Source organism: Manis javanica, chromosome 7 (assembly GCF_040802235.1).
Source record: "Manis javanica isolate MJ-LG chromosome 7, MJ_LKY, whole genome shotgun sequence".
Classification (NCBI taxonomy): Eukaryota; Metazoa; Chordata; class Mammalia; order Pholidota; family Manidae; genus Manis; species Manis javanica.
This window is the reverse complement of record NC_133162.1, coordinates 38,347,230-38,369,473: the sequence shown is the minus strand read 5'-3', so window position 1 is coordinate 38,369,473 and position 22,244 is coordinate 38,347,230. Positions and strand designations below refer to the sequence as shown.

General features: G+C 49.5%; 1 protein-coding gene across 2 annotated transcripts in view; it reads left to right on the top strand.

Moving 5' to 3' along the window:
* RPS24 (ribosomal protein S24) overlaps positions 1-22,244 on the top strand; it is a 367,458-nt gene that overhangs the window by 145,610 nt on the left and 199,604 nt on the right. Inside the window, exon 5 of one of the 2 annotated variants that reach the window (XM_073240743.1) lies at positions 19,826-19,835. The exons of the other annotated variant lie outside the window; for it this stretch is intronic. Within the exon in view, the coding sequence (XP_073096844.1) occupies positions 19,826-19,828 (3 nt within the window). The 3' untranslated portion in view covers positions 19,829-19,835. Of the gene's footprint in view, positions 1-19,825; positions 19,836-22,244 lie in introns of those variants that run through there. 2 annotated transcript variants of the gene reach the window in all.

The window sequence follows — 22,244 nt, the reverse complement described above, 5'->3', positions numbered from 1 at the left end:
GGACTGGTGGATGGCAGGCAGCAGGGAAAGGTGAGGAAGGAAGGCATTTTGATACCTCACAACTGGCTGATAAGACCCTGAGGTAGGGAGGGACCCATGAGTCATTCTTGGCTGTGGTGGAAGAGTCCCAGGTGTCCCTGGTCCGCACATCTGCCCCTATGTTCATTTTGATTTGAACTTGAAACCAACTCTTCCCTCTCTCTCTCTCTGTGGGGACAACAAGTGGAACTGGCTTTGGCCAGAGCAGCAGAAATCCTAGTTCAGCTGAGGAATGGCTTTTCACGTCATGAAGACTGTTGGCTGTTTGACAGAGTAGATTCAGGGTTGGGTCTTAGACTTAAGGCACCTTCTCTATTGTCCTTAAGGACAAGGTGTGACTGTGCCCCTCCAGTGGGTGGGAGAGATGACCTCTTTTAGGATTGTTAGGTTCCTGTGATTTTCAGGTGGCCAGGAACTGGGGTCCCTGGGCTCAGCAGCATGAAGATGTTATGGGCCCAGGGAATGAGGGTTTAGGGGAGAGCAGAGTGGAGAGGGGCTTGTGTGGCCGGGCCTGGCTGATGCAGATGAAGGGAGGCTGCTGCGCCAAACCAGCCCCCACAGCTCTTGAAACCACCCTGGGGCCACCCCCCCACTCAAATGCCACAGTTATTTTTAGCGCTGGGATGTGCAGAACATGCTACAGAGAAATAGAGTGGAAAATCTGATACTCCAGAGCCCCGCTTTGAGGGAGACGCAGTTCCTTCAGCCTGGCATTGCTCGCGTGTCTGCTTTGTATCTTTCAGGTTTCTGAGCCAGTCTGACTCTGAATTCCAGTGGACTCCTCAGAGCAGACCCATAGCTCCTCAACAGGGTGGACGGCTCCTGGCCAGGCTCTTTTCTTTCTGTGACCTGCATACACGTGGAGCCTTCTATACAAGAAAAGCCCAACTATCACCTCCTGGGAGTCCCAGCCATGGTGTGGAGAAGGCAAGGCTGGTTTTAGGACTCCTGTTGGTAGGGGATGAAATTGAGGCCCAGAAAGGGTGTTGTGGGGCCCAAGGTTGCACAGAGAGAGAATCACAGGGATGTTTGGAGAGCCAGCCCTTAGGAGAGCCAGTTCCCTGGTCCTTAGGGTGTCCAGTGCAGTATGTAGTATGTGCAAAGCCAGAAATGAAGTTCAGAATGGCTGGGGAAGGCAGCAAGAAGAAGTGGGTACAAGCCTTGCTCAGATGTGGAAACAGCTCTCCACTGTGGGGTTTGTGTTGTGAGTATTTAATTAAACATTACTCTAGGTTTTTCTTATTACAAAAACATGCATGCTCTTTGCAGAAAATTAAAAAATACAGATAAGCAAACAAAAAAATTAAAAACACCCCTATTCCCAGCACTTGGAGATAAACCCTGTAAATAGTATGGACTTTGGTGGCTCTACTGCCAGGCTTTCCCTTTTTCTTCTTTAAAACATTTTCATTTGCTTTTAGTCAGACATAGAATATAGGAATACATTCTTGTTAGAAACACAAACAATACAGACAGAGGTAAAGTCCCCTCTCACCCCCACCCTCACTCCCCTTCCCTGTCGAGGTAATCATAGTTATAATTCTGATGTGTATCGTTCCCAATCTTTCTCTAAGTGTACACACGCATTTATATCTGTACATATAGAGATACATGGTTGTATTTTTAGTGTGTTTGGATGTTTTTTTCTTCAACAGAAATGGTATCATACTGTATGTATTGTTCTGCACTTTGATTTTGTCACCTAACTATTAGTCTTGGAATTCTTGCAGTGTCAGTACTTATAGCTCTAACTCGTTTATTCTATCTGCTGGCTAGAATTCCTTAGCATAGATACATCAGGGTTTATTTAGCCATATCCCTTGTGATGGGCTTGTAGATTGCTTCCAATTTTTTTTTTTTTCCTATTGTAATGCTGCCTTCAGTTTTTGAATAGACCTCCTTGGGTGAGAATGCTTCTCTAGGATCAAATCTGAGAAAAGAAATTGCTGGTCACTCTCTTTTCACACACATTAAGAAAATGGGAGCATCTCACACCAGCTGCCACAGGAACCTACTTTCTCCACTTTTCCATGTTAATAAGAAGGCAGCAGAGACAGCATTTCCCAAACTCTGCTCTCGGCAGCACTGAAGTCCAGTGAGACATTACTAGCTGTGCCTAGGAGGAAAAAATAAGGGTGGGTGTAGAGCTGATGCAGCCAGTGCAGAGTCGAGCTCTTGGAAGTTCACCAGTGTACATTAGTATGTCAATAGGCATCCTAAGGTAAAGAAATAAGATTGTCTTCTTTTAGCCTGGCTTTTCCCAGTTCAAGGGCCATGGTGTGGCAAACATAAACTGTACAGGCAGCGGCAGTGCCCCACCCACATGCCCCTGGCTCTGCTGCTTCATTCCCTTGCTGCTCCTCATCCCATCTGCTGGCACCTGTGTTTTGTTGTCTGAGGACTTTGTCTTGCCCAGGAGCCTGTTTGGCTGCCCTGTAGCAGGCTGAAGGGCTGGGAAATCAATGCCTTTGTTTCCTGCCTTCAATAGTCTTCAATCAACAATGGAAGGGAGCTGGTGTACAGATACCCCAGCTCCCTCACCTATTAGGTGGGACAACTTTGAGGCAAGTATATTACACTGGTTCCAGAATTTACCCAGAGCAATTAAGCTCAGTTGCCCACTGGGGTATCTGGTTTGCAAACATACCTGTTACTGACTGACTGCCTTTCTTGAATCACCTCCCTATTCTTCTACCTACACCTCCCAAGCATTCAAGTGTACCTGCACTTGAGTTTTGGGTCTGCTCCAGGAAAAACCCCAGCTAAGACTCTGATCAGTAATTACTTCTTCATGGCCTTATGTAAATGTCCCAAATATTACTCTCTGATCCTGCATTGTTGGACTTTAAAGGTTGTTTCCAATTTTTTGCTAATATAAACCATCCCGTGGTGGACACCCTTGTGGCTCAATAGCTGTGCACATTCTTAATTATTTTTGTAGGGACTCTTTCTAGACATAAAGCCACTGTTCTAAAGAGTATGCATTTTTCTAAGGCTTTGGTAAATATTTATGACATCTGCATCCTCCCCTTCTCATCTTGCTGCAACACCATCTTTCAGGCCACAGAGGGGCCAGCCTTGGATTTGCCCTGGGGATCTGGAGATGGAGTGAGCCTCTCTTGGAGGGATTAGGAAAGGTAATCTGGAGGAAGTCCCTGGCAGGATCCAAGGAGACAGCCAAATATTCACCTAGGAGTTCACAGTAAGGGGTTTAGAGCTTGGTGGTTAGGGTTGCTTTATCCCAGGTTCTTGTATCAAATCCTTCTCATCTTTCAAGGCCCACGTGAAACCCTTCCTCCTCCAGGAAGCCTTCCTTGATTTTTCTGGCCCTTGTAAGCCTCTTTTCAAGGCTGCAAAAGATTAGGTCCTAATTCTCTATGACTCATGCCACATATGTGGGTAGAGAGTCTTTCTATGAGTCAGTGTTATGCACAGGATGGATTTATATGCTTGAGGTTTCATAAATGAGCTCTGGCTTGGGAACCAGGGAACCCAGATTCAAATCCTACCTTTGTTGTTAACCTCTGAGGAGAGCTGTGAGCCTCAGGGCAAAGCCTCTGTGATGAGCTTCAGTGGGAATGAGCACAACGTGAGCTTTCCCTTCTCAGCCTCTTGTTTTGCCCCCTTTCCAGGGAGCCTCTATGCCAAGAGCTCCAGAGGCTGGGCTGTCTGCATTCTGTATGGGACTGTGAGTGTCTGCATGCCTTTCCTTTTATCCTTCCAGGTGCAGGTTTCCGGAGACAAATATACCCTCCATTCCCAGCCCCTCCATCTGTCTAAACACAATTTGACATGCGTTGCTATTAGCTTAGTACCTTATCAAATAATGCGGCCTGATCAAGATAAAAGGTTTTACAACCCTTGCTGCCTTTGTTTCTGCCAGCATTCACCCGCCGAGACAGCTAATAATTATCACCAAAGACAAAGAGAAAGCTATACGCTCAGCATCGAGGTTCCCATGTGCATGTTAAGCAGCAGCCGGAGGAGAAAGAGCAGGGAAGAGATAGTCCCAGATGTAGCCTGTGCAGGCCCCGACTGGGCCTTGCTCCCTGCCAGAGAAAGTGGTCGTGTGGGCTCTGGGGCCTCAGGCCCTCTGGTTGCTGACATGACCCCTCGTGGCTTGCTGTTGTCCAACTGGGGAGGTAGAGAGAGGGGAGGGCCCCAGAGCCCTGCTGAGGGCAGGTCAAGGTCTGGCCAGGTAGGCAGCAATGAAATGAGGGAGAGGCAGGGGGTGCCAGTGTAGAGGGCACGGCCCCACTCGGGGATGCTGCTGGGTTGCACCTTGACCTGGGGTAGATCTTTTGCCCCCTGTGGGCCTGTCTCTGCTTCTGTGAGTGGAATTCCTGAGGCAGTGTGGTGGGAGTCTGGAGACCGTGGTTCTAGAACCAGCTCTGCTGCTGATCTGTAACAGGCAGTTACATGCTATTTTGGGCCTCAGTTTCTCCACATGGGAAATGAGAGTCTGATTGGGATGATGGCTCCAGGCGACTCTGTCCTAGGCAGCTGAAGACTCAGCTGGCACCTCTTCGGGCATCTGTTCCATGGCCAGGCCTATGTGGAGCATTGGCTGTGGGGGCTGAAGAAGGAGGTACAGCTTTTTGAACCGAGAAGCTTTTCCAGGGAGGCAGTTTTCATCTCAGAATCACCAAACACGGAAAGTGAAATGGGAGCTTAGAGCGGGGCGGGGGGAGTCACTGCAAACTAAGGCAACCTGAGAAGGCGGGCATGAATGGTGCCAAACAGATGGAGCAGGACCCCTGAATGGGGGTGTGTGCAGTGAGAGCAGTGTTATGGACTGAATGTTTGCATCTCCCCCAGATGCTTACTTATTTATTTATTTTGGTATCATTAATCTACAATTACATAAGCGACATTATGGTTACTAGACTCCCCCATCATCAAGTCCCCACAACATACCCCTTAAGTTCTCATGAATGGGACTAGTGACATAAAAGAGCCCCGAGAGTCCCCTCACCCATTCTGCCATGTGAAGACACAGAGAGAAGACAGCTGTCTGTGAACTAAGAAGCAGGCCTTCACCAGGCACTGAATCTGCAGGTGGCTTGATCTTGGGCTTACCAGCCTCCAGAACTGTGAGAAATAAATGTGTGTTGTTTATCAGCCATCCAGTCTGCAGTATTCTGCCACAGTAGCCAGAACGGACTGAGACAGGTTGGTGATGAGGATCATGAATAAGGTGGGTTGCAGGGGTGAGTCTGAGAGAAAGGTCTGAGCTCTAGCATCTGTGGGCACAAGGGACAACGGCTCCCCAGGGATCTCAGGACTGAAGGGGATTCTTTTCTGCCCACAGCTCTGGCCTGCTGTAGGGTGGGATAGAGCCAGTAGAGTGTTGGTACCTGTTGAACAACCAGTTCTCTGGAGGGAAAAATAGCCCTGATTTGTAGCATTTGCCCATTTCCATGGTGTAAATACACCCCTCATGTCTGATTTCAAGGTAAAAATATGATGTCTCTGTACATGGAGTTTAGAAGAGATCCACAGTTGCCTCTTACTGGGTAGAGCTGGCTCTAGCACTCCACAGGTTGGAGCCCAGTTTAAGCCCACGAAGTCAGATCAGAGAGTCACTGTGTGTCAGGTTTCAAGTGGCAAGGGATACTAGGTGGTACACAAGCCACCTCTCCCCTACCAGCGCCTGTGGCAGGCAGTGCTAATCAGTCATGTCTCTGCTAAGGCCAGAATACTCATAAGAGTGTTCCAGGCAGCCACTACCAATTGCTTGATCTAGACTAACCTCCTCAATGTACAGAAGGGGAAACTAAGGCCCAGGTGGGGGGAAGATATTCTCCTAAGGTCACCCGAACAGTTTGGAAAAGCTGAGACTGGAAGCCCAGTGGCCTGTCTCCCAAGCTGGCACTCTCCCTGCCCACGATCGTCTCTCCCTTGGAGAACAGCAGCAAAGGAAAACCATCCTGCTCCTAAGGGAGGTGGCTTTGAGTGGGCTGGGCAGGTCTCTTCCCTGAAGCTTTACCTTGAAGACAGGGATGAGTCCCACCCTAATCATGTGTTCTCATGAACACCCAGCTGCAGCAAATGCCCATTTTTTCCCTGTGCCCTTCCTTGGGATGCATGTGTGTAAACGTGTGCAGACGTGTGTGTGCAGACATATATATCTCTGCACACACAAACGGTCATGTTTTCATTTCCTATTAGCTGGTGACAAACTTGGAGCTCTCCCCAGAGAGCAGCAGTCCCTCCAGAGAGCCGCCTGTCTGTCTCCCAGATTTGCAGTTGGATCTAGGCACTGAGTCATGAGTTATCCAGAGACTGGCTCTGGGCCAGCAGGCTCATGGCTGCTAAGCCCCTAGTTTGTTCTATTTTCCCTTCCCCTTTCATTGTTGCTTTTTTGCTCGGCTGCACTCAGACACTGTCGCTCTGGGAAACCCTTCCTGATCCCAGATGCCGCTGTTCCCTAGGACTTGTGCTTACCTTTGGCTTGGCACCCATCGTGCTGCAGTGGGATGAGTGGCTTTTATGTGTGTGCCCTCCTGAACTGGGGGCTTCTTGGAGGCGAGGCTGTGGCTTTCTCTCTGTAGATTAGTTTCTCCATCACTGTTGAATGGACCCTAGTACTTGTATTTTCTCTTCTCCCTGCCTCTCTCCACAGTTGTCTTCATCTTCCTGTGATTTAGAATCTGGGACTGTCAGGCCCTGGAAGAGGCCTGGGGGCCTTGTAGTCCTTCTTGCATCACTCCCTGTGCATCTATCAGCTAGGGCTTTTAGTTTCAAGCCCCAGAAACAGACTGGCTGATATAAGTAGGGAAGACAATTCACGGAAAGGGTAGCAGGTATTTGCTAAATTGTAGGAAGACTGAAGGGCCAGGTTTGGGCAGTCGGCAGGGGGCCAGGTGGCAGCAGGAAGCCACACAGGCCATCTGGGAAGGCCCTGCCACCCTGGCACTGGTAGCCTGGGTGCTGGATAGCTCTGTGGGTATCATGGGCCTGGCTTAGAAACAGGATGCTTGTGTAGCTGCTGCAGCCTTCGCCAGGATGGAAACTCTAGGCCTTTCTTTTTTTGTGTTCTCAGCCTAGATTCAAAATTCCAGACAGCTGCTTCTGACCAGTTAAGCCAGGTCACCCACCCCACTGTGGGCCCCTGAGAGAGTGTGTGGGACACACCTGGGCATCACCCCACAGGGGCAAGGGAACTGAGGCATGCACCCACCCGTTGTGGCCTCTCATTAGTAAAAGTGCTTCCTGGGGCATGTCAGCTCCCTGGCTCTCTGCCCTGCTGGGCACACAGGCCAGACCACCCTCAGGTGGAGAAGCTGGGAGGGTTTGGCACAACCAGGAATGCCTGCAGGTGGCCTCCCAAGTGGACTGAGCCACTGTGGTGGGTGCTGACTGGGCTTTTACATCCCTCCAAGATTTCCCCAAGCATATACAGGGGCTCAGGTGTGTGGATTCTGAGAGCACGGGGAGAGTGTCCTGGAGGGAGGGAGGCGGGGCTTTGAGGCTGTGCTCTCCCGGTTTTGGCTTTGGGTTCTGCTGTTCTCACTGCACGTCCATGTGGGAGCTTGCCGAGACTCCTCTGGTACCAAACATTAACACCTGCTGCAGCCAGGTCTCTGCCGGGAGCCCATCTCGCTCCCTGTCAGGAGCTCGCCTCGGCGAGAGCCTCCTTTGGTGGACTTCTGGGAGTGGGACCTGGGGCTGGATTGTCCCTGTGCGGGTTTCCTGACCCTCAGGTGGTTAGCTGTGGGAGGACTCTTAGAGGTCCTCCACCTCATTCCTAGTTATGCAGATGGTGAGTGGGCTCGCTTTCCACAGCACCCCCTGAGTGACTTCTGGAGCATGTTTGATGAACTCACCAGCTTTGCAAAGAGGGATGATGATAAACAGTGTTACCTGGCCAGCAGCCTTACCAGGAGAGGGGCACATCTTGTGGGGCTGTTTGACCCATTGCCAGGGTTTATGGGCATGCTCCAGGAATGCCACCCAACAGGGGAGCCTGAGCATGGGCACCCTGAGCCTTCCCCCTGGGCTGAGACAGAGCCACGAGGGAGGCAGGGGCTGCTGGCTTCAGCTCGGTGTGAAGGGAGCTTCTTCATGGCCGGGGTCTGGGGTGGGGTGGGCATGTCTTGTCCATCTGCGCTTCTCCCACAGCCCTGGCTGGGGTACATGGCAGGCCCCAAGTCCAGCGCGCTGGATCGAGAGCTGTTAACGTACTAGGAGCTCGGACTGGAAGGAGTCCCTGCAGGCTGGGGCAGTGATGGCACCCTGACTGGGAGGTGAGACCCTGAGAGCTCAGCGGGAGGCAGCAGGGAAGGAGGGGCAGAGGAGACTGGGAGCACACAGCACCCTCATTGTTAGGTGGTACACGCCCTTCTGGGCCAAGGGCCATTTCTTGGGCACCGGCTCAAGAGGGGGTTGTGCTCAGTGTCACTGTCACAGCACTGCCCTTCCTCACTGCTGACACAGCTCTCCTTTGGACCCTCCTTTGTCCTCCATCTGGCCTTGGAAGCTGCCAGCTCCCCCATTGGCTCCCACGCTGCAGGAGTCCTGCCTCGGGGGGTGGGGGTGTCCCCTCTGTCCAGGCCAGCATCAAAGCTGGCCCTGAAGCTGCCTGCAGGCCAGCTGCCCTTCTCCATGGGGAGAAGGGGTGGAACTGTGTCCCTGCCCATGGGAAGAAAACAAGCATTTATTGAGTACTAGCTGTGTACTTCACGTACTATGCCAGTTCCTTAATGCCTTCTATCATTTTGTCTTCACAACAGTGAGATAATGTGATAATATATTCCCATTTCAAAGATGAGAAACTACAGGTAAGACAGATTTGTCTAGAATTATATATATATATAGCCAGTAAGGGGCAGGGCCGGGGAACCTCAATCTGGATCTTTTTGTGGCCGTGATGCCTTTCTAAGGGGGAGAGGGATGAGCCTGAAGGGTGAGCCAGACCACTTTAAAACTCATTTTCCTGGGTGAGTTCTGGAGACCATTTGAGTACAAAAGACTGACCAGCTCCGCAATTCCCCATGTCCCGGTGCGTGCGTGCTCTCAGGAGCTGGGGAAGACTCCTCCCCTCCCATGGGCCAGGACCTGTGTGGCAGTCCTGCTCAGACCTCCCTGATTCTCCACTCCAGAACTGGATGTGACCCCAGGACCTTTGTGTTTATACTCTTATTTTACAAGAGAGAAAAGTGATGCTGAAACAGAGAATTGCCCCCCATCTCCCCTGAGGAGCAGTCAAGCTGAAGATGGCTGTGTTCTACCCCTGGGCAGCCCTCATAGCCCCAAGATCAAGACAGGGTTGGGGAGGGCTCATTAGCAAGCAGAAAGATTTCTCTGGAAATCATGTAGGCTGGTGTTTAAATGGTAAACACCTTGAGCTTTGAGCTCATTCTGGCACCTTGTTGTACCAGAGGAAGGCCACGCCCAGTACTATGGTCTGGGTTGGCACTTAGTAAGGCAAGATGAAATGGTCTGGAGTCCCTGAGCCAGGGAATGACAGAGTGACAAGTCCCAGTTATCTGGACTCCTGCTCCAGTGCTCCTTCTGTGGCTTACCTCTTTGATAAGAAGCAAGTGCACTGGCTCTGAGTTCTCTCAAGGCCTTGAGAGAGGCTACAGAATTCTAGGATCCCCAAATCCCTGACTCTTGGAGGTGGATGGGGTCCTGAGGCCCTCCTACGCATGGTGCAAACCCTCACCTGGCCTCTGAACACTTCTGCTGGCGGTGAGAGCTCAGCCCTACCCACTGTTGGCAGTTCCCGTTGATAGGCACTTCTCCTCTTCCTTGTAGCTGATGGCCATCAGCCCAAATCCAGGGCCAGCCAGGCCCCCGCTGGCTGAGCTCCCTGCCCATTTCTGGGTTGCTGGTGGCTGGTTCTCAGGTTCGCCTTCTTCCCTTTTGCAGACGCCCAGCCTAGCTGGGAGTCAGGGAGACTGAGTTTGAACCATGGCTCTACTTGTCGTCTTGTGGCCTTGTGCCTGATACTTAGCTTTCCCGAGTCTGGGTTTCTTCTTTTGTAAAATGGTGGGCGCTTTATTTTGTAAACAGTGGAAGGATTGTGGTGAGGATTAAGCAAAGGCATGGAAAGTGCTTAGCTTGGTGGGTGGCACAGAGTAAGAACTCAATGTACGCTAGATAGCATCATCATGACCTCCTGATTCATAAGCTAGGGAAGGGAGCACCTGCCTTGCAGAGTCATCTCGAGGACTAAATGAGATGATCTGCAGAAGTGCTGAGCACAGATTTTGGCTCATAATGAAACTAGCCTAATAGTGACAATAGTACTTTGTCATGTTACTATTGCAAGGACAATGGAATGCATCAAACACCCAGGTGCCACTTCCTGACACATATCCAAGACATTTTCAGTCCCCTTTATTTTAAAATTTTGAGTCTCCATTCCTCCCCTCCTCCCTCCCTCCCTCCTTCCTTCCCTTCTTCCCTTCCTCTGCCTGTTCCTCTCTCCTTCCCTCCCTCTCCCTCTCCCTCTCTCTCCTTCCCTCTCCCTCCCTCCCTTCCCTCCTTGGCTTGTCCAGTGAGGTGTGTCAATCAGGATACTTTCAGCAGCATTTAACAGAAGAGCCAATCAGATGGCTTAGAGGATAGGGAGATTTATTTTTGCACATTACAAGAATTGTAGAGTGGCAGTAGAGTCTTAGTGTAATCAGAGAGACTTTACAGCCCAAAACCTGACTTCCTGAGGTGGAATAATTGCTAGCTATATAACTTTGACCCAGTTACCTTCCTGGGCCTCAGTTTTCACATCTGTAAATGGAGCCCAGTTCTATCCTCACTGGGCTCTTGTGAGGATTAAATGGGTTAATAAATTCAAAGTGCTTAGAGCAGTGTCTGGCACATGGTAAGGGCTACATTAGCACGGACTGTTACTTATACCAGAGCTAGGAAGGTTCTGGGGTTCATCAGTTTAGTGATATAAGTAAAGCATTGTATTTTTCCCATTATCTGTCCTGCTACTGTCAACATGTTGGCTTTGTCCTCAGGCTTGTGCCCTCATGGTACATATGGCTGCAGCTGCACCAAACATCACTCCTCATACAACACTGTCCAAAGCCAGAAGAGAGAATGGCTCTTTTTTTTTGGGGAGAAGAAGGCTTTCCTGAATGTCTTTCTTTGTATCTTTTTGGCTAGAAATGGGCCAAATGTCTGAACAAATCACTTAGAGAGAGGAGGCTGGAATTACTGTGACTGGTGAGCCTAACCCAGATTCATTCTCCTGAAGCCACTCATACTTGGACCAACTTGGGGGTCTTATAGTAAGAGAGAAGAGAGCTGCAATACTGAATCAGCTAACAGTGTCTGACTTGGTATTGAGGGTGGGTACACAGCTACATGGCAAAGGATCTGACATCGTGCCAGGTTCTGCTTTGTGAGCCCAGAGATAATTTTTGACCAGTCCTGAAAGCCTCTTTGGGTTGGTGTAGGCTACCACCTAGGCTACCAAGTGTGGTTCAGATGGAGGCCTGGAGAAGAAAATGCCAAGGGCTGAGCTAAGGCCTTGTCCACAGTCACTCACAGTAATAGCAACTTCCATTTATCTAATAATGACTTCATTCATCTGATCTCACTTTCTTCCCTCATAATCTATGAGGTAGGTACTGTTTTTATCTTCATTTGCAGATGAGAAAGTGAGGCAGAGAGAGGTTAAGTACTGTGTTTTAGCTGAAACTCTCGGTGCCCCACCCATGACTCTCAGGTGCTTCCTGGAGGTCCCCTGCAGCCTTGGCAGACAGTTGCTGCACATGCAGGGGGCTTCCTGTGTCAAGCTGCTTATGTGCAAGGCAGCCTGGGAGTGCTGGGAAGTTAATGTGCCTTGTGGCAACCCTCAAGAAGGGAGGATGGGAGTTGGTGGAGAAGCAGTGACCTCAGCCCTCAGGGGACAGTTCTGAGGTTCGTTCTATCATCTCTTGAGGTCTATATGGTGGTGGTGACCTGCTCACAATGCACATTTCTTTGGCTATCTCACTTTCCCACTCCTTCACCTGGACTTCCTGGGATCACCTTGCCTAAATCTAAGCCCCTAAGGCTCAGGGGCTGCTTTGGGTATAACCCAAAGTGAGACCCTTGTCTAAGGTTATAGAATCAGTCAGTGATGGGATACACAAAAGGCTGCCGGCCCTGAGCCTGAGCTCATGACCACTAAGCCATTCCTTCTGTCACCAGAAGAACCAAGGAGAAACAGGAGAGCCTCAACCTCAAACCCCAAATCCCACCTGTCTTCAGCCTGACCAGCGCCAGAGGTGGCAGGGCTCTGTCTGGGTGGTGATCAAGCCCGGTGTTCCTGCGGGTGCTGGCCTGCTGGGCTCTGGCGGCAGCCACGGTGGCTCATAAACTGCCTGAGGGACGGGACCAGTGACCTGTGAACTGAATCCAAGGAACAGTTCGGCCTTCCCCAGCCAGCTTCAAAGGAACGATTATGGACCATCCAGGAAATAATACATCTCATGGAAAAGGCCGTAATTATGGAGTATTGAGTAAATAATATGTGCTTTTTAAAAGTCTGCAATTATGTATTTATCCTATCTGTAATTAGGGAATTTTTAAAGGGTGCATTATAGGTAATTTAAAAATAAAATAATGATACCACTCAAAACAAACAGCCCCAAACGAAGACAATTCAGGCCACCCCAAACTCAGCTGAGTGATGGCTTCAGGGAGAGCCAGTGTCCTCAGCTTCGGGGAAGCCAGACGGCCCATGGTCAGCCCCGGTGAGTGAGGTGAGCTTGACCCCAGCCTTGGTCAGCTGTCTAGAAGTTCACCAGGGCTAAAATTCTCTCCTTGACTCGCCTTTTCATTCTTCTCAGTCCTCAAAGATTTCTTCCTCTCATGACACAACCAGCAAGTGACTACTGGGTGCCAGCAGCTTTCCTCTTTATTCTTCTAGAAACTTCAGAATTAGGTATAATAGCTGCCTGCCACAAATGGCTACTTAAATTTAAATGGATTAAAACTTAAAAAATTTAAACATTTAGTTCTTCAGTTGTACCAGTCACATTGCAAGTGCTCAGTAGCTGCACATAGCTAGTGGCGACTGTATTGAGCAGGACAGAAAGAGAGCATTTCCATCACTGCAGAAAGTGCGACTGGATGGCACTGCTTTAGAATCAACCAGGAGCTCATGTGGGACCAGCCTGGTGTGAACAATTGCAGTGAAGGAAGCTGTTTCCTTTGTCTAGAAGTTTCCTCTGCACTGGTCTGCAGGTGAACACACTCCTATTCATCCTCCCTTCTGGACGCCTCCCTGATGGCCCCAGTGGTTAGCTCTCTCTCCCTTCTCTTGTATTTGATATTCTTTTGCCTGTATTATTTCACACCTGTATTTCCTACCCTCTCCTTCATCTCTGTGACCCCTCCCCGGTCCATCCCAGGCCAGGATCTATTACACTGGTAGAGGAGTCTCAGCTCAAAACTCCTGTGAAAACGTTCTCCCTTCCTTCTCTTGTTTGAACAACGATCTCGAATGCTGTGTCGGGGGAGGGAATGACCACCACCCTGCCTGCTGCGCACGACATATTCTGCCTTGATGAGTAGCTCTTGTTAATTGGCGCTTGTCACTTCCTGCCATTAAGGGGTGGGTGAGTGTGGGCCTGTGAGGGGAAGGCACTGCTGGGTAGGATCTGATGGTGCAGGGTCCTGATCAGTGTCTCTCTTCTGGTGGTGAGGACTGAGAGCTTGACCTTGGAGTAGAGAGTCAGGGGAGGTCCTGGGAGTGTGATGTGGGGTTGGTGCCTCCACATGGAGGTCCCAGGGGAGCAGGAAGTACCAGGTGGCAGCCCAGATGTGGCCAAGGTGCTGCCTGGTGGTCAGGTTGCGAGGAATGGTGTGGATGGGACACCTGGGAATGAGCCCCCAGCAGCAGAGCATCCTTCTCCTTGTCTTGATCCCCTTGATTCCCTCAGTGGAACTTTTTGGAAAGTTACTATTGGTCTTGGCTGTGCTAAAGGAAGTCAAGGGCTGGTGTGGGTATTGGCACACCTGAGGGCAAATGGTACCTTGGTGTGGCAGCAGGAATCAAGGCCATCCCCCAGGAAGGGGGAGCTCAAGGTGACAGTCTCTACAAGCCCTGGACTGGCCTTCCTACTGAGGGGCTCTTCTTCCAGCCAAGGCTTGCAGGTGCTGAGGTCTGGTTATTTTTCCTTTTTCCTTTTTTAAGGGAGCAGGTTTACTCTGCCATGGTCCTCCCCTATGATGTCTTGTTTTGGGGGGGATGATGTCTTACTTACTGAGAACTACTGTGTTCCCAGCACTGCTGGGGACTGAACTAAGAGACAGTGCTTGTGGATGAGGGGCTGGATGGGCAGCCCTACCTGGTTCCCCTGCTGACCAGAATGTGGGCCACAGGCCTCAACCAATCTCCCGAGCTTCAGGCTTCCTTGCTGAGAAATAGCCCCTCACACTCTTATTATAGGTATCCAATGGGCTAAAGCATGTGAAAGGATGTTTAATTTTTTTAGTAAAAACTCTATTTAACATGTTGAAGAGCTGGCATATTTATGTATTGGAAAATAAAAATAAGTTGAAAGGATCCTAGAGTAAAAATTTCCCCCAGCAACCCTGCCCCCATCTTCCATTCCTACCCCCCAGCTAGACACAGCTACTAATTTCTCATGTCCCACAGGGTTTCTTTGTAATGTGTTTACATTAAAGCAAATGCAAACATATTTTCATTTCTCTCTTTTTTACACCAATGGTAGCATAGTGAGCACACTGCTCTGTGCTTTTTTTTAAAGCTGTGTTTTAAGCTAAAGGAGTTGTGCATTTGTGAGATACTCATTTGAAAGACCGCCACCCCAGATGAGCTCACAAGGTCTGTGAGGGCAGGGACTGCGGGTCCTTCCAGAGCTGACCTCAGGGTGCAGCCCACAGCTGAACACAGCACTGCAGAGCACAGAACTCTGGAGCCACTGGGAACATGTTCTTGGTGAGCATGGTGGCCTCTGTTTCCACATCGTAAATTGGAGACAAAAAGATTTCCTTTCTGAAAGGGCTATTGTTGCCATGATCCAATAGATGGCCAGGTGTACTGTGTCCAGCGCACAGGAGGTGCTCAGTAAGCGGCCAACGGGCACGGCTACTCCCTGGGTTAAGCAGCGTCAGTGTGATGCAGGTGGGCTCCAAGGGCTGCTCAGGCGGCCTGGTGTCTCCCCTCTAGCTGGTGGGTGGGCAGCGTTGGGGTGTAGCCGACTCTGGGATCGGTGTTCATGGCTGAGCTGGGAGCTTACACCTCCCCATTTGTGTCCCGTCAGAGGCCAGGAGATAGATAAGTCTGTCCCAGGGCAGTGCGGTGATGTTTGGAAGGAACCTGTCAGGTTCGATCAGAATCCTGAGACAGGCTGCCACGCAGAGGCTGTGAAGGCAGTGTGCGTTGTTCATCAGCATGCCTGTCCCCACCGCACCGCAGCGCGGCTCAGGAGCCCCTTGTCACCACTCATTTGGGCATGCTTACAGGTCTCGCCGAGCCCCTCAGAGCCCACCAAAGCCGCTCTGGGTGTCCGGGGAGAGGGAAGAGCCGAGGACTCCAAGGTCCTAGTATTTTGTTGTTGTTGTTGCCATCCTTCGAGGCCTCCGACATGACGGAGCGGAGACCCAGACAGGAGGTGACCAGGTGGACCCCACTTCCAGCCCATCGCCTCTGGCTTCTGCCACTGTAGCAGGCCCTCCCTGCTCCTTCTGTCTCCTCTGGTCTGTCTTCCTTACGGTCCCTGGAGTTACTGACTTAGAGATCAACACCGAATGCCCTTCTCCTGGGCCTATGTTGCGCACGTCTGGCCTGATGTCTCTCTGTTCCCCCTAGAGAGGCTGGATTGCTTCCTCTGCCCCAAAGCTGCTGGTATGGACAGGGCTTGCAGTTGGACAGAGATGACCTTCTGCCCCTCTTACTGTTTAGGCAGACCCTTCCCACTTTTACTCCCTGGCAGTAGTCTCACCTCCTTCAGCTCCCTTCCTGATCACCTCTTTCTCCTTTGAGCTTTTCTCCGTTGTTGGACACCAAGGTCCTGTGGTCTGCTTTGGACTATTTGCCCAGGTGTTACTTTATTTTGGGGAGGCAGTATATTATAGTAATAAAGAATATGGCCCTTAGAGTGAGACTGGGTTCAAATCCCTTACTAGCTCTGTGTCCTTCGGCAAGCTGCTTCACTTCTCTGATCCTGTTTCCTCGTCTGTAAACAAGAGTGATTGTGCCCACCTCCTGGATGCTAATTGAATGAGGGGTGAGCTAATAAATTACCTTATGTAGCACCTGGCACAGAGTAAATAGCTGATACATGTTAACTTTAGTGTCATACCACTGATCTCTGATTTCTGTCATAGGAAGAAATAGTCTCTCATCCCACCCACCCAAAGGAAAGAGACTGGCCTGCTGGGGGATGGTGGAGAGTTTGGTGGCAGTTTATTTTGGGATTCCAGGAGAGATCCCATTTCGTACTATTCCCTCCAGGTTTCCCACTACCTATCTGGGCCCAGCCACATAATGCTCCCATCAAAAGGGATTCCGAGGCTCCCAGAACCCTGATACATAAACCCTGGGCCCTTCAGGCAGGTGTCAGCCACAGGAGTAGTGGGTTTACAAGGTAAGGGTGTATACGATGTGACAGGCCTGGAATTAGCAATGCAATTCCTCTGTCATTTTTATCATTGGCCCCTGCAGGGAGGAGCTGATTAAATGGATATTCAACTCTTTGCATTAATGTGCATCCAGCTTCAATTTGCATTTCATTAGCTGCACAAAAAGCATAATTTTATTATTTGCCGTTGGAAAGCAGATCTCTGCTAACAAGCAGCTACATGCTGTTACTGAAATATGATGTGACTGACTTGCTCTGCTGTCTTTCTCACTCTGCTGTCCTCTGCGGCTCTGCAGACTTCCAGCTCTCTGCTGAGGGGAGGCACATGGCAGCCTTGGTGTTGTCATGGCAGACACTGCGTTCTCCTTCTAGTCCTGATCCCTGAAAGGCCTTTTCTGCCTTTGTGTGGCTACCCACTGGTTCCATTTTCCAGTGCCCCTAGGGAGGCCAGGGTTGACTGCTACCATCTTCCTGGACAATCACTGTCATCACCAACAAAAACCAATGTTACCAATGCCCCAGCAGTATTTCCACAATCATAACATCACCACCATTATTATCTGTACTATCACCACCCTCATCATCTCTATCTTTGCCACCTCTGCTGTTTCCACCATGTTAGTACTACCACGGCCACACCATTATTATTACTGTCTCCCGCACCCCACCACCGTCACCTCTACCATTGCTGCCACCACAGTATCCAGTGCCACCATCACCTCCAGCGCTACCAGCCCACCGCCTACACCACCACTGTTCCCAGCTTTGCTGCACCATCCGGCACCATCTCCATCACCCACCACTTCCCAGTCTTCATGCCCCCCCAACCAGTACAATCATCCTCCCTCTTTGTTGACAGCAGCAGAATTATTGTTGCCCTCATCACCACGCCACTGCCATCAGCTCTACCACCAGCACTGCTGTCTTCGTTCACGCACGTCAGGGAGTACCTGGCCACTGTGTGATGTCAGCAGAATACTCAGCCCGAATGGAGCCCTTGAGAGCAGGGCCCACAATGCCACGAGGGAACCCGGAGGATGGAGTGGAGGGAAAGGTTCTGCGAAATCTTTACAGTGAGGGGATGATTTTGGAGGCTGATAGAATTGATCACTTAACTGTGGGACCTTGAAGAGTCGATTTTCTAAGTCTTAGTTTCCTCATCTGTAAAGTGGGGCTAATAATACCTTCTTCGTTGAGTGAATATTAAACTCAGGTATATTGAGGATCTATGTAGTGGACACTGTCAGTTCTCTGCCCAAATGCCCTTGGATGCCCTTAATGAGTTCCATTTGTCCTTCTCCAGCTTCTTCCCCAATAGCTCACAGTTGTGAGCTTCTTCAAGGACCACCCTTGGAAGTGTCCCCAGACTGGCCTGTAACCCATGATCAGCTGAGGCAGGAGTGCTTTGAGGTGGGGCAAACTTGGCAGTATAACATACTCTGGAGCTCCTTGCAGGACCAGGCCATGCTGGGACGTCTCCTGGGATTGGACGATTGTGTGGCTGCTTTCCCATCCGGCCTCCCCCACTCCCTTATCAGGTTCTCCCAGGAGCAGTTTTGTAATACATCACTTGCACATGAATCATCATCTCGGGGCTTGCTTGTGACATGGCATCTAGCAGGATTTCAGTGTGCGCCAGTCCCTTCCTCCCCTCCTCACAGTTGTCAAATCCATTAGTTACCACAGGGCTTTCATGCACATTGTTCCTTGGGAGTGTATGCTAACCCCGACAGTTTCTGAGAGTGGGAATTATTATCTCCACTTTACAGATATAAAACTGAGACCCAGGTCCAAGATACTGGAGCTAGTAAGTAGGAAATGGGAAGTGTGAACCAGGTCTTCTAAATTCAGGCCCAGCCCTCTTCCTGCTCTAGCAGCTTGCAGAATTCTCAGTGCAGAAGGTGGGGGTGAGGGGGCTCAAGCCTGGCCAGCATCCATGGATGGTGATTATGGGTCAGTCAGCAGATGGAGAGTTCTAACTCCAATCTTCTTTCTCCTCCGTCTTGAGCACCTCCTTCTTATTCCCTCACCTTGAGCATAAAAAGAGTCACCAACCACAGGGGGGTCACGATGGAAGAAGGGACAACCCAACTGGTTTAAAAGGCAGACCATGCAGTGAAAGAGACCCTGCTCCCCTGCTCCCCTTGGGCAAACTGTTTCATCTATTTGAGCCCTACTTCCCATTTAGTCCTCCCAGCCACTTGGGAAGGCCGGGATATTGTCAGCCCAATTTTTCAGATGACTGAAAGTGGTAGTAGATGTTCTGGGAAGTTAAGTTACATCAGAACAGACAGCGAGGAGCTCTTGGCCCTTTTCCCTAGCTCAAGAATCCTCCGAGCTATAGTCCTGACAAAGCATATCTGGCTTCAATAGCTTAAATTCGTCTCCACACCAGGGACCTCACATTCTTGCAAAGGGGCCCCTGCCAGCTCAGGTCTCTTCCCACAGAGCCAGTGGGCCTTCCTATGATTTCTCCCTGCTGGGTTTGGTTGAGTTTTAGCAGTTGCTCAGAATGACCATGCCCTTCAGGGGCCTGAAGACCACTTCCTACACCCTGCAGTCTACTCTCTCCCAGGCTGGTCCCAGTGAGGAAGGGGTAGGGCAGCCCCTTACACATCACTGTCACCCATAGGTCATCCCCTTCTATACCTGTGCTCACCAGCCCTTCATCAAGGAGCTCACTCCAACATGTTGGGGCTGTTTCTTTGCCTGACCTCCCCCCAGATTGTGCCCTTTGAGGGCAGGGACCTAATCTTTGTCCTCTTTAAATATCCAGGGTCCAACCCTGAGTCTGGCACAGAGGAAGTCCTCAAAAAATAGCATAATAAAGTAATCTTTGGAGTCAGACTTGCATTCAAATCCCAGTTTTATTGCCTCTTAGCTGTTGGGTCTTGGGCAAAGCATTTAGCATCTTTGAGCCTCAGTTTCTTCATCTGTGAAATAGGTCTAAGAGTATCACCTACCTCACAGGACTGTTGTGAGGGTCATATGGCATTGTGAATGGGGAGTGCCATTTCCTGCATCCAGTCTGCAGTGAAAAGCATTTGGAACTCCTCATCTTTAATGGCATGGGGAGCTAGATCTGGACATGATCCTTGGCAGGTATCTGAGCAGCCTGAAGCATTCTGGGCCTTCCTTCCACCTGGCTTGTCTTAGTGCCTGTCTGGTGCCCCAAAGATGGCTGTCTCCCAGTGGAGTCTCCAGACTGGAGAAGTCCACAGCCAGCAGAATGAGCCGGAATGGAGCAGGCCTGGTCTCTGGCACTGATTGCTGTGGTTTGAATGGATATACATCTTCAGACTTGGAGGCAAGCATCTCTGGCCAAACCCACCACAGAGATCCTAAATTGGCACCTTGTAGAGTGAGCTGTCTGATTCAACAAAGGCAGTATTTCTGGTTTTCAAAGGAACTGAATAATTTAAAATACACAAGACAAAAAGTGGGATTAAGGCAATCTGATAGGCTCTCCAGGCTGGGGTATCAATTATACACACTCAACTCATAAAGCCTTATTTGTGAGATTCAGAATTTATTATCTGTCTGAATCCCTAATCACCAGGTTTCTCTCTTTTAGTCTTTCAGGTCTCTTTTCAAATTTATTTCCTCAATTCTTTTCCCCCATACTGAGGCCGAATAACTCCCATTCCTGAAAGGGAAGCTGCCTACTTGGGGACCAGCAGAGGGAGATACCTAGGTTTGGTTTGTCCCAGGCTGGACGCTTTGGGGAGGCAGGAGGCCTCTAACGTATACATACGAATAGATGGACTGTTTTCATTTTTAAATTTTGTCAAAGTCATGTATATTTGTTGTTTAAGGAGGCAATTAGTTCCATATGGTGCATTTTATTTTTCCTTACCTGTGCAGCTTTTTGTTTTCCTAGAGCTAATAACTATCTTGTTCCTTTGTTCACTTGCCTATCTATGTACTGCTCACTAATTCCATGCCAGAGTCTTTGCTGATGGCCTACACCTTCTTTCAGGGTTTTCGCGTGCACCAGGCACTCTGTCAGTTTCATCATCCTGAGTAGCCTCACCAGGGTCTTCTGGCCTGGTGTCCTCAGAACTGAGAGCACCCTATGCCTGGCCACCATCCCAACCTGGCGTCTTCCTTTATCACCGTCCCAGGAGCCCTTCCTGTCTCTCCTGTGTTGGAGTTTTCCTTATCTTCAATCTCCCTCTGTTGTGATTTACAACTTTGTTTTGACAGAGCACATCCCCCGATGGCTTTCAAGAAAGGATCCATGAGAACCAAACATTTGCCTTTTTGAAAATCACTGTTGATTATTTGGTTGGGTACAGAATTCAGAGTTAGATTTTCCTTTAAAAAATGTGAGGAATTTTCACTATTATCATTTGTTTGCAGTGATGTAAAGCAGTCAGTGCCTTTCTGCTTCCTAATTATTTGTCTCATACCTGTTTTTTTTTCCTTTCTGAAAACTCGAAGAAGCTGTGGGCTCTTCTGGTTGTTGCCAGAGGTCTGAGAGTTGACCTTGCTCTGCTTTGCTGAAGATCTATTTTTATCCATTGTGTCGAGCTCTTAATGGAACTCTCAGTTTACAAACTCATGCCCCTTAGTTCTGGGAAAATTTCCCAAATTATTTCTTGGACAACTCCCTTCCCACTATTTCTTTGGGTCTTTCTTTTTGGGAACGCTTATAATTTATATATTAGACTTCCTGGATTGGTCCTCTAACTTAATCTTTTTCTCTCCTTTCCCTTTGTATTTTTGACCTTCTTTTTGAAATATTTCTTCAGCTTTACTTTCCAATTCTTTTATTGCATTTTACTACACTCTTCTCTTATACATTTAATTTTCAAATCATTCTCCATATAGCCCCCAAGTGATTATGCTAAGACCTAGACTCATTATATTGGAGCCTTCCATGGTTCTCCATTGACTGAAGAAGTGTCTTGTTTCTGGTGTGACCTAAACATGGTATGGCCTCAGCAATTTTTCCAGCCTTAGCACACCCAGCCTCTCTATGTAGCCAAGGTTGCAGCTGCTCCTGCCAACTCACCACACTGGACATATGAAGTAATCTTATCTCCATGCCTTTGCTCAGATTGCTGCTTCTGCCTAGAATTCTCTTGTTCTAGCTGTTCCTATAGTTGACTTTGGTCTGCCTTCCCCACTGGATTGTGAAGTCTCTGAGGGCAGGAGCTCTGAGGGTAGTCACATCTGTTTGCCCAGCACCAAGCCTCTGGCCCATGGCAAGTGGTGTTGAATTAATACTTGATGTGTTCGTTGAGTGCACTCATGTGTAAACCTCTGGACTAGGCTCATGGGGATCCAGGGATGAATCCAACACAATTCTTGTATTTGGGTGATGACATAAATTGGGATGAGGGCCCACTAGGTGTATTCACATAAACATACACACACTCATACACAAATCATGTCTTTCCATGGAATGTGATCAGTTTATTAAGAGAGGGGCATATAGAGTGCAAACAGAATTTCTGAGGAATAAAACTCTGGTCCAATCCACTTAAATTAAACATCAAAGCCTTTGTAAGGGGTGCTGGAGTAGTACCTCTTCAGGCCAGCATGTAGACTCAGCTATTTCTGCTTGAACCTCTGCCTCCCTAAGTGGGTCTCTCCCTTTGGTCCCTGCCTCCATCTCTCTAGGCTTTTCTGTCCTCTTAAGGA